The sequence below is a fragment of the Bubalus kerabau genome, chromosome 2, assembly GCF_029407905.1.
Source record: "Bubalus kerabau isolate K-KA32 ecotype Philippines breed swamp buffalo chromosome 2, PCC_UOA_SB_1v2, whole genome shotgun sequence".
NCBI classification, from domain to species: Eukaryota; Metazoa; Chordata; class Mammalia; order Artiodactyla; family Bovidae; genus Bubalus; species Bubalus kerabau.
The window spans coordinates 187,777,615-187,790,326 of record NC_073625.1 but is presented as its reverse complement, the minus strand read 5'-3'; the positions used below and the strand labels follow the sequence as shown (position 1 = coordinate 187,790,326).

The window sequence follows — 12,712 nt, the reverse complement described above, 5'->3', positions numbered from 1 at the left end:
TGTTTGTTTGATTTTTAGGTACTGAAGCGTTTTGCATACATCATTAAACCTGAACACTCATGTTTCTTGACCACTTTTGTCAGCTTTTAGTCATAGGTTTTGCATGTTTCTCTCTCAGGTTCTCATGTTCCTCTTTGGTATTTAAGGCTATCTGGGGTTTGTTTTAATGAGTTAAGACACGCAGCAGCAGAAATAACTGTCGTGAAGGAAGAAGTTTGTTTTGCTCACATCCCTAGAGACAGGAGGCACAGCATCCCATGCGGGCCACGCAGGAAGCAGCAGGATGGGGCAGGGTGCGCAGGGAGGCAGAAGGGAGAGAGCAGGAGCATTTATTTGTACCGGAAGGAGTGTGCAAGGTGGGGTGAATAGGTTTAGGGCTGCCTAGACTTAAGTTCAGCAGGCTCTGGAGCACTGATTGTCCTTAATCCTGTGTCACCCAACCCAGGGGAGACTGGGGCAGTGGGTGGTGGCCCAGAGTATGAGAGTCCATGAAGGATAAAGGAGACCTTAGGGGTGCAGGCTCTAGTTGCTCTGCATCTGAGAGACACACACCCAGGTGAGTTGTTTGCTTGCAGCTGAGTTGCTTGCTCACTCTGGGAGTTGGCCAACCACAGAAGTCCAGTCTCTTCAGGTCAACAGGACACAGATGTCAAAGCATCAGAATATCTGGATTATTTGTATGCAGTTTTTACATGCGAAGGACCCTTTCAGTTTTATTTATTTACCACTTTGACATGTTCAGGTTTGAGATCTCACTTTCTCTGTCCCCTTTGATTCCTCTGAATCTGTGCTCTCTGGGCTCTCTGCCTTCCAAGCCAGGGTTTAAAAAATATTTTTAGTAACAATGTGTACCTGTTGGGGCCATTCTGAGGATGAAATGTCATAATGCACCTAAGATGCCAGAATTTGCATTCTATAAATGTTATTTTCTGTCCTTGTATTTGTGACAAATATCTTCCCCAATATTTTCCTTGGTAGCAGTTTTATCTTAGCATATATCCTTTTTAAATTTAAAATAAAAATAGCTTTCATGGGAATTCCCCGGAGGTCTAGTGGTTAAGTCTCCACACTTCCGTTGCAGCGGGTTGGATTCCTGGTTGGGGAACTAAGATCCTGCATGCTTTGTGGCTCGGTTAAACTTTTTTTTTTAAGAGCAACTTTCCATATGAAAAAAAAAGGCAGGGGGCACTTCCCTGGTGGCTCAGATGGTAAAGAATCTGCCTGCAATGCGGGAGACCCAGGTTCGATCCTTGGATCGGGAAGATCCCCTGGAGAAGGGAATGGCAACCCCCTCCAGTATTCTTACTTGGAAAATCTCATAGACAGAGGAGCCTGGAGGCGTACAGTTCATGGGGTCTCAAACAGTCAGACACGACTCAGCAACTAACATTGTAGTGGCGACCGTTCAATTCCTGGTCAGGGAGCTAAGATCCTGGAGGCCTTGTGGTGTGGTTAAAAAAAAAAAATTAAAAGAGAGTAACTTTCTATATTAAAAAAAAAAAATAGCTTTCCTTTTAATTTCCAATTTTTAACCTTTCAAAGACAGTAGTTATGTTTGAGATCATGGCTCTGGTAATCAGACAAGCTGATTTTTCCAGTCTGGACTCAGCCACCACAGTGAGGACCTGGGGACTTTTTAGCATCTGCCTGATTGAGTTTACTTTCCTGTAACTCAGCCGAGCAAACCGGCCACGACTGGAGGTATTTGGACACTGCCCCAAAGATTGATTACACATCTAGCCAGTATACTTGGCAGGTTCTATGTTAGAGAAAAATGGAGGCGTGGACACGCTTGATAGTTGCTGTATGTAATTTAATCACAGACACACTGGATAAAAGTTGTCTGTGAAAGCCAGCCAGGATGAAAGAAAAAAAAAAAAAAAAGCACAAAACGTCATTCCACAAAGTTTCACAACATTGCCACCTAGTGGCAAGTATGCAAAATAGCATTTGCCGTGCCACCCTCAGCTGAGAATGGCTAAACTGATAAACCTAGGAAACCCGAATCGAAAACAAAAGTGAAATTTGAACTCTAATCATCTCCTTTATTATGAGATATTAAGCCTCCTATTCTGTTTCCTCAGTAACTATTGCTTCCCCTCCTAATGATTTGACCCTGCTGCTACTGCTGCTAAGTCGCTTCAGTCGTGTCCGACTCTGTGCGACCCCATAGACGGCAGCCCACCAGGCTCCCCCGTCCCTGGGATTCTCCAGACAAGAACACTGGAGTGGGTTGCCATTTCCTTCTCCAATGCATGAAAGTGAAAAGTGAAAGTGAAGTCGCTCAGTCGTGTCCGACTCTTAGCGACCCCATGGACTGTAGCCCACCAGGCTCCTCCATCCATGGGATTTTCCAGGCAAGAGTACTGGAGTGGGGTGTCATTGCTTTCTCCGGATTTGACCCTACCCCCCTCTTTTTTCCCCTTGCCTGGGTGATGGAAATTCTCCATGGAATTCTCCAGGCCAGAATACTGCAGTGGGTAACCGTTCCCTTCTCCAGGTGACCTTCTCAACCCAGGGATCAAACCCAGGTCTCCCTCATTGCCGGCGGATTCTCTACTAGCTGAGCTACTAGGGAAACCCAAGAATACTGGAGTGGGTAGCCTATCCCTTCTCCAGCGGACCTTCCTGACCCAGGAATCGAACCGGAATCTCCTGCATTGCGGGGATATTCTTTACCAGCTGAGCTACCAGGGCAGCCCATCTATAGTCCTTGAGAAAGAACTAAAGGTGGAGTCTTTACCAACTGAGCTATGAGGGAAGCCCATTGTCAACCAAAAAGTGTCCAGTCACTGAAAGAAGTTTGCTTATCTAAAGGGTTGCCCACGGCTCAGGGATGATGTCCGTCTCCATGAGGTATCTGTGCTTGGCGGGAGTTGGCACACACCCCTCTCAGCTGGATCCCTAGGCTTCGGGAAGGCGTGACTGAGCACTGCGCCTGGGCAGGAAAGTGCAGCCCAGAAGCAGCTCTGCTTTCGGAGGTGGGCCCACTACCAGGGCAAACCCTTTGCTGTGTTTTCCCGGGCACGTGACTTGGAGCTAACTTCTCACCTGCAGCATTTGGAGACCCGCCCTCCCCGCCCCATCTCCGGCAGTATTCCTGGTCCGGCCATTTTCAGTTCCCACATGACAGCCCTGTTCAATCCTTGAGATCATTTAAATGTATTTGTTGGGGGTATTTTCTACAGGTAGTTTCTCTCCACCACTCCCCAGGATGGTTCTCACATTCTGAAGTATTTCATTCTTCTCCAATTTCCAGCATATTTTACACCTTAAGGGTTGGACATGGACCCTCCATTCAACTCTATCTTGAACATTTTCTAGGAACCCACATAAAGTAGTGCAGGTAAGCAGACCATGACACGTTGCAGACAGTAACTTCAGAAATGTGACTTGAACTGAGTGTTAAAAAAACTCCAAATCCAACAAGTTGGAAGTAGTAGTTATTCAAACAAATCAGCTCTTTTATTTCCTTTTCAATGGTGCACATCTCAAATTGGTGGAACAGACAGGTAGAAAAATAAGATTATTATAGAAAACTCCACTTTTGAGGTGTATAACAATTTGGAGACTGATCAGTAACTAAGATAACCTCTTTTCAGATGACATGAACACCTCTACAGTCCTGCTCCTGGTCCTATGGTGACATAGATTTAAATCAACATGATATATTAAAAATAGAGGAATATTCCAAAAGGGAAATAAATATAAATAACCTGAAGCATTTCCAGAAATACAAGTGACACGTATGAATTGTGTATTGAAGGATGAAAATCTGAGATACACACATGAAAGACATTTTCTAAAGCACTACTTTTAGGACTTTTTTTTTTTTTTTTTAAGAATACAAGGCTTTCAACTCTTTAGCCAAAACATAAACACTGCTGGTGCAGAAAAGTCACCCTTTTGGAGAAAAAATCAGTGGCTGCTTTACATGATTGAACATAGGGATTTTAAACTTTAAGTATATTTAATGGTGCAAATTAACAGACACAGTAGGAAATACATCATTCTAGATTACAAAGCTTCATCTTTTATTAGCACATGGTAAATCTCATCCATTTTTTCCCCCTCTCATTATGCTAATTCCAACCCTAAATTTCCAGCCTCATTGATAAGGATGTGTAAAATTATATCCACAGTTAGGAAAAAAAAAAATAAAATAAACATTCCAAGTCACCACTAGCAGCAAAGAACACCAAATTGTAAAAGAAACGGGGGTTACCAAAGTTTATTTTCGGTGATTCTCATTACAAGTGAATAGATTCTTAATTAGCTTTGCTTATTTTTCTTTAACTCACAAAGATAATTTTTGAAAAGTTTTCTTAACTTTCACTCAGAAGTGTTACTACCAGAATGTGAGGTGCAGGTGAAATTTTATTCTAACACATGAAATGAAGCAAGCTAAAACCTTAGTTATATCAGGAAACTTTCAACTACCTCTGCACCTAACATTTAAAAAACAGGAAAAAATAAGCCCTTTTTAGACACTAGTTTCTCAGGTAATTCTGATCCATGCGTGCATCATGAATAAAAAAAGTAAAATTATTCCAACCGGAAGGAAGGAAGTTCTATGGAAAAATATCAATGTCAAATTAGGCTAGGTTCCAAAGATTTTCAACATTTAAAGTTTCCTTTTAATGACATCATCAATATGACAGCTAAGTTTTTATTCAAAAATCTATTTTATAAATCTATAATTTGTAATTATATAAGTTATAATTATAAATCTACATTGGCAAAATATTCTACTCAGATAGATATGTGTGGGGCACACCTGTGCGTTAGGGCTTCCCAGGTGGCACAGTGGTGAAGAATCCAAAGCCAATGCAGGAGACACGGGTTTGATCCCTGGGTCAGGAAGATACCCTACAGAAGGAAATGGCAACCCATTTGTACTTAATACCAGTAACTAGAGGTTTTGAAGATACACTGCATCACTAGGAGGCCTGGCTTTGCTCTCACAACCACATCCCACAGTGTTGCTGACTTGGGGCATCAGGCTGTCTCCGCTCGCCCTCAGGAAGGCATTCTTACCAAGGCTGAAAGCTGGGTTTGTGTACTAGCATCTCTTGGGGAGTCCAGAGCTGCCCGAATTCTGACAAGGATGTGTACGTTCAAAGCCAGTGTGGACCTGTGAGGATGCTGGTGTCCAGGTGCCCTGAAAGAGGTTTCTGCTGCCCCCAAGCCTTTCTTCCATGTCGCTGACAGCAGGTATCCCTGGAGAAGGAATGTGCTCATGAAGCTGCAGGATTCTGAGTCAGTGAACTTGGCCGGATGCTCAGATCCTAAACTTCACCAGCTCCCTTTGGCTTCAGACTCTTGACCACGTCCCATGAACTTCCCAGGGCATGACCTTGAACCTGCAACCTAAGGATCATGTCCTGCTTGGGAGTTCAGATCTCTCCAGTTGTGTTAGAACAGAGGCGATGGCTCCAAAGCAAGTTTCTCTTTGACAAATTTGTACATCCTGAGAGGTTCCTTTGGAAAATTCCTAAGAAAGTAAGCTGCACCCCAAACTTGGGGGAAATGAGTTTCCTACAACATCCTGGGATGTTCTCAGTTCGTCCAGATGTTGGCCATCATCTACTGACCAAGGGATATGACCTCTTATTCCCATTGCCCTTCCCAGGTTCTAGAATTCTCCTAGTCCCAGCCAGCACCTACTCCCTGTTCCTTGGATGAACCAGTCTTCACCTGGATCAGGTAATGCCAAGCAAGTGTAAGGGGCCACATTTTCTGTGTTTCTGTGCTGACATCTGACACGTTTCCAGTTTGAACGTTCTTGAAGTTTGGGGTTTTCAGCTGTGTGAAATAAATCACATCTCCCATGGCTTCAGCAATGTTAAGAGTAAAAGAAATCTGCTGATTCCTGGAACTGAAGCCATTTTCCAAAAGAGCTAATTCCGTTTATTTTGTTAGCATACTTTCGATTATACTTGTATTTTCCCCTCCTCACTTTCAAAATGTATTTTTCCATCTTGCTATTTAATTGAAAAACTGCCACAAGTTCAAATCTGAAATTCTTAAAACCCACGGAAACTGTACACAACAACTTCTGTTGTGTGGAGTTTTCTTGGCCCCAGAAATCTAAGTGTCTCTTTTGGCAAAACTCATCATTTTACATTTTATGGTTGGTGTTTAGTTGTTTTGCCTAAAAGAGATAACACCCTTAGTGGCAAGTATTCCCTCTGAACAGTTCTGTTATCAATTCTAATAAGTTTATGCAAGAGAAAAATGCACTGGGACTCCACTCAATTATTTGCTTTCTGCTAATAAGGATGAAGTCTGTGAAACTCAATTATTGCTGTTTATGGAACAGGCTGTCAGGCAGTGATTTATTTCTAATGACATCAGGTGACACCAGGCTAGAATTTGGCACTAAACCATGCCTGGCAACTCCCCCAGTGGGGATCTGGTAAGAGGAATTTGACAAATTTCCATTTGAGAGGAGACCCTATTAAATGAAGAAATAGTCCTTCTGCTTCTCTTGAAGGAGATAATGGAATCCCCAAAGGAAAACTGCTTTGCAGAATCTACGGCCCAAAGCTCTGTGAAGCTTTGTTTTTGAGGCATTTGTTAATGCCTCATTGCTGGGAGTTACTTTCACGGTTTTGAACTGTAACTGACCCCAAATTTATTTCGGACCAAAAAGTCTGCATTTCACATAAGCAGGTAAGAAAAATCCTTACAAAAGTCTGGGAGTGGGCTGTGTTCAGGGAGACCGTCCCTGTTGTCACACACCAGGAATCTATTTCTTTAACACCAGGTCCCTGTGTTTTGGCTCATAAGAAACACAAAATAGTTCACCATGGTGATCACACACCAGTCGGTTGCAGTTCTTCTAAATTCCAGAGGAAAAAATATAATCAATCCCCATCTCATTGCTATTTTTGATAAACAGTTTCAGGTTCTGAAAACAGGGTTTCATTTCAGGCTTCTGAATAACTCATCAAGAATATAAAGCATCAGCCTATTTAAAAAAATACATTGTTCACGTAAAAACATCCTTTTTCTATCAGAGAGTTGACAAGGTTTTGACAAAAACCTGATGCTAATTTGCATCCTTCAGGAGAGGACCATCTTCCAGCCCCTTCCACAGTGTGCTGCCTGATAAAAATGATACCCCCAAAGGGCTGCTATCTCCTTTCCTGTTCAAAGCAAGCCTGCTTGAAGGTTTGCCAAGTGAAGGATCAATTTACATAACTGGAGGAGGTGCGTGTCACTAACAGGGTTTTGACTCAAAGTCCAATTTTCAGCAGCAAGGCACGCCAGGAAAACGTCCCAATTTCAATTGTCTATTTCATTCTTGTTGCTAAGTTATGCTTTTGTAATTTCAGTATTTCCATTAAAATGTCACATCCACTGACATCTCAGATGAAAAGGTAGAGGAAATGTGATAGGAAATACAGAGCATTATAGCAAACTTCATTCAAACACCCAAGCTTGAAATCTAACTTGCTATTATCAAGTATTCTGGGAACCATGCCTGCTAGTTGGTGGCAGGAGAGACGGTCTCCAGCTCAGAAACCAAACACGGGCAAATGAAACAGAAGATGCCCGAGTAAAGCAATAAGCAGCAGAATTAACCGGGTCGTATATACAATCACCTCCTTTTATTTCAGGAGTTTGGGTTTTTCAGAGCAAGGGGAAGGTACTGTCAAGGGGTGTCACCTTCACGTCCAGGTAAAGTGGACCACCAAACAGGAACCCATGAAAAAGCCAAGAGGGCAAAAAGAGAATTGGACTTCCCAGAGATTTCTATCTCTGAAATGTATTTTGAAACTATTACCTCTCAACTAGCTGAGGCTGGAAATGGCAATGAACTTCTGATGACAATGTCCTGTTCTCATCCCATTTCAAGAGGGCCCCATTCTCACCACAGCCACATCTGAAGGCATCTTAAAGAACACAGAAGATCCATGTTCTAAGATGTAACTCAGTCCTTTGCCACAAGACTGAGTGGCCCTGGGGCCCACTTAGTGTCTGCGAGGACACTAAGACACATATCAATGGCTCTGCATCTCTCCGGCACAGTCATCTTTGGCAGGGTCATCTATTTCTCAATATGGAGATGACTTGGGGAGACAGTGAACCAGGCAGGTGACTGAAACATCCACAGGAACACGAACAACATCCCAGCCAGAGGCGATGCTTCAGTGAGCCCTTCCGGGTTTGTAGTGTATATCTGACCCACCCCAACAGTGATGCAAAGGGACCCTTGAACTTGGCACACAGCAAGAGAAAGGATATTGCCTTTAAACCCTTCTTGTAATGACCTCAAGTTAAAGGCTTCTGCTTTTCTTTGCCAAAGTCCTCAAATAAATGCTAGCAAGTGTGGAGTTCCCCAAATAAGGAAACCACCGCACACCTGACTCATCACCAAAGACTGAACATGCCAAAGGGAAGAAGCATGCAGGTCAGCTGCTTGTCACACCTGGTCAAGCTGTTTCAGCTGGGTGTGCTTGAGCCTTGGCGGTTCTGCGCACAGAAGCTCACAGTTCCAAAGTACAGGAAAAAGTAGAAATTCCCTCATATCCTCGGAGAGCTGGTCAGGGATATGGGCACTGAGCCATGTCTCTATTTCCCAAAAGAATAATCAGCAACCTACCTTCAGGGGAGACCTGGAAAAGAAACAATTAAGCTAGTGAAAGAGAATCTGTTTTTCTCCTTCATACGGTGTTTATTCATTTTGGGTAAGAGTAAGCGTATGTGATGATAACCAGCTCCGTGACAGAACATCTCCAGGTTGATCTGCAGTTCAGCACCTATTGCGTTTCTCCTGCTGGAAAGAGGATTCTTTAGGTGGGGGCAATGGCTGGAACCAGGCTGCCTGTACCCTCACCAGGCACAGGACCCTGGGCCAAGTGTTGACAGAGGTAGTTTTTACTTTCATACCCATAGTACTATGCAAGTATTGAGTACAAAGAGTAGGCTTCCTTTGCATTTGAAGGCTTTCTGTCTTTAGAAGAGGCTGGTGAAGACTTGAGTGATCATCTCTTCCTAGTAGAGTCCAGCTCGCCTTCAGATCACAGGGAGACCCAGGACTTCTCAGGTGGTGCTAGTGGTAAAGAACCCCCCTGCCAATGCAGGAGATGCAAGAGCTGTGAGTTCAATCCCTGGGACAGGAAGATCTCCTGGAGGAAGTCGTGGCAACCCACTCCAGTATTCTTGCCTGGGGAACCCCGTGGAGAGAGGAGCCTGACGGGCGACAGTCCATAGTGTCACCAAGAGTTGGACACAACTGAAGCGACTGAACACGCCGGCATAGCCCAGAGAGACCCAGAAAAGGGGCCTGATGCTCTCCTTCCAACTCAGAAAGGGGCAGGATGTTTTTTTATCATCAGGCCCCAGACTACTTCTCCTGCTGTCATATTGCAAACCTTTTTGTATCACTTTGACACAGATGGATCCTGGTACAAAATACCCTTAAATGTGATCAATACAAAAAGCTTCCCATTAGCTAAGAAGAGTTATAAAGAATATGCACTTATTTCTCCAGAGATAGAAGGGAAAAGAGAACAAGCCAAGGCTTGTGTGGTTTTTTTTTTGGGGGGGGGAGGTGGGGGGTGGCACACCCAAATAGTTTGGCATAACCAGCTACATAAAGCCTGAAGCCCAATTCACTCTGTTTTGATTAAGAATGAGGTGCTTTTTTATTATCATTTTCCTTGGAAGTAGGGGAGAAAGAGGAAGCTGTAAAGTCAAGAATCAAAATACAGTGAATCTGGAAGGCATCTGGGAGCAAAACAGAGATTTAAGACTAGTGCGCACAGGAAGAAGCCTTGCCTTATAACCCCTGCCTGCTGCACTGAATCGTCTTAATTGTCGAGTTCACGGTCACTAGGCTTTTCATTTCCAGCGATGCCGTACGAGCGAGGACTCATCGTTGACCACCTCGGGATCTCGGGGGTGATGCCTACACCGGACCGGAAGTAGCAGCAGGGTGATTAAAACGAGAAGGATGACTCCACACACGCTCATGAGAGTATAGGAGACGATCCACAAAATGGGCTCGTTCAACGGCAGGGCAGGGACGCAGTTGCTGGCTATGTCCTCTGTTGAGAAAGGCCCAGAAATTTCAGACACCGGAGCACCTGCGATTTCTGAGGAGACAGAAGGGGGAAAAGCCGCAGCTATGAAACGAGCAGTCATCTCTGTCACATGACACAAGAGACAACCGTTTGCTTTATCAGCCACAGTCAAGTCACATTGGCTCTCATGTTCCAAAGGCCCCAGAGTCTGAGCACACACCAGGGAGGTCTCGGTGGCCGTGTGCCTTCAGAGGGTCCAGTCCCCTTCTTGCTGGAGTGACAGCGTGTCTCAAGGTCTGCAGGTGCTGAACCCACATGGCAGAGAGCAATGTGCGGAAGGACACTGAAGCATCAGGTCCTTCACGACAGAACGGAGCACCAGGCAGGTGAGCGTGTACCACTCAGAGCCTGCTGGTGAGTCGCGTGGCTGTGCGCCCTCAGTGGAGATGGGCAAGGAAGAGTAAGAAGCATCTAGAACAGAAAACTCAGCTGCACCTGCCAGAATCATGGGGATTTACCCTGTGGAGTCACCCTGAGTTCCTGCTCCATGGTAGATTCCATAGTAGGTAACATGCCTACATCAGCCTGACCCACACTCCTGATGGGTTCCAAGACCAGCAGGGTCAGCCTGGCCCAGGAGACTTTTCCCCACCACATACTTGCCCCACACTTACACTTGTACACATCTCCAGTGTACACAGTGCCCAGAATCAACAGAGGTAAATGAGGGACTTCCCTGGTGGTTCAGTGGTTAAGACTTTGCACTTCCATTGCAGGGGCAGTGGGTTCAATCCCTAGTCAGGGAATTAAGATCCCACATGCCTTGAGGTGAAAAAAATAAAATAAAAAGAGTGTTAAATGAGTATACCAGTGGATTTAGGACATAGTTGGTAATAAGGGAAAAAAACAAAACAAACCAAAACACCTACAATTTTACCCATTACTTTGCAAACGGATTCCTGAAAAGCATTCTCCCTGGAGAAGGACTTCCCAAAGCAGGTTTGGAGATCACTAGTATTTCATTTGTCTGTACTAGACTGATCTGCTCCTTTCCAAGTATAGAATTTACTTGGCATCCCAAGTTTTACTTGGAAAAAGAAAAAGGCCTCATTTAAACTGACTCATTTAAACCCATTTAAACTGACTGCTAAGCATTTAATTTTCCTATAGGTAAAGCCTCAAGATCCTAAGGCCTGCCCAGTAAGATCTTTTTTTACTGAGGGAAGAAAAAGTCAAAATAATAATGGAATCACAGCCTTTAAAGGTATGGTCTAAAGTGAGGGAAAAGACAAATGTGAATAATTTGCAAAGCGGTTGCTTTTTCTTACTACAGATGTGGATTCTGTTAATACGGATCCATGGCTTTTTCTCTTCCCAGGTGGCGCTAGTGGTAAAGAACCTGCCTGCCAATGCAGGAGACATAAGAGATGTGGGTTTGATCCCTGCATTAGGAAGATCCCCTGGAAGAGAATATGACAACCCGCTCCGTATTCCTGCCTGGAGAATCTCACGGAAAGAGGAGCCTGGAGGGCTACAGTCCACAGGGTCACAGAGAGTTGGACATGACTTAAGTAACTTAGCATGTAGCATGCCTGACTTTTTCTAAAAGTGCTGGGACAGAAAAGCAAGAAACAGAACGTGCAAACATCTCTGAAGAGAGGGATGCAGGCCTTCTGTTCGTCTAGATGCTCAAGTGCCTACAGCCATCCTCAGCTAACGACAGAAAGAAAAGTGAAGTGTTAGTCACTCAGTTGTGTCAGACTTTTTGTGACCCTGTAGACTGTAGTCCGCAAGGCTCCTCTGTCCATGGGATTCTCCAGGCAAGAATACTAGAGTGAGTTACCATGTTCTCCTCCAGGGATCTTCCTCACCCAGGGACTGAACCTGGGTCTCCTGAATGGCAGGCAGATTCTTTACCATCCAAGCCATAGGGAAGCCCTAGAGCATTTAACAAACATTACATAACAAGGGCTTCCCCTGATGGCTCAGTGGGTCAAGAATTCACTTACCAAGCAGAAGATGCAAGAGACACAGGTTAGATCTCTGGGTCAGGAAGATCCCCTGGAGAAGGAAATGGCAACCCACTCCAGTATTCTTGCCTGAAGAATCCCATGGACAGAGGAGCCTGGTGGGCTACAGTCCATGGGGTCACAAAGAATTGTATACGACTGAGCATACACATTGTTACATAACAAAAATAACCTTTATTACAAAGGGATAGTATGGTAAAAAATTGGAAACTGTAAGTAAACAAGGAAATAAAAACACACTCAAAATTTACCACTCAGAAATAGCCAATACTGACATTTTTGAATATAATCAAAGGCATCAACTTTTTAAACAAAGATGGAATCATGCTGTTCCATACACTGTATTTTCACTTTATATGTGATATGTCTTTACATATCATTTAATTTTCAACCATGCTGTTTTTATGATTACACAAAAACCATATTATAGATGTATCAAATCTGCTTACCAATCTTTGAGTCCATTTAAGTGGTTTTTAATATTTCCACTACTGTGAACACTGACATATGAAACATCATGTACCTAAGTCTTTGCCCTTATTCATAGTTTGTTTCAGAATGAATTAATAAAGTAAAACTATGGGTCAAGGTACACTCACTTTTAGGCATCTAGATATATGCTGACAACATACACACAAGAAAGGCTGA

General features: G+C 43.9%; 1 protein-coding gene across 1 annotated transcript in view; it reads right to left on the bottom strand.

Moving 5' to 3' along the window:
• Positions 1 to 3,438: 3,438 nt before the first annotated feature.
• BACE2 (beta-secretase 2) overlaps positions 3,439 to 12,712 on the bottom strand; it is a 113,937-nt gene continuing 104,663 nt past the window's right edge. Inside the window, exon 9 of the mRNA XM_055569720.1 lies at positions 3,439 to 10,106. Within this exon, the coding sequence (XP_055425695.1) occupies positions 9,853 to 10,106 (254 nt within the window). The 3' untranslated portion in view covers positions 3,439 to 9,852. The remainder of the gene's footprint in view (positions 10,107 to 12,712) is intronic.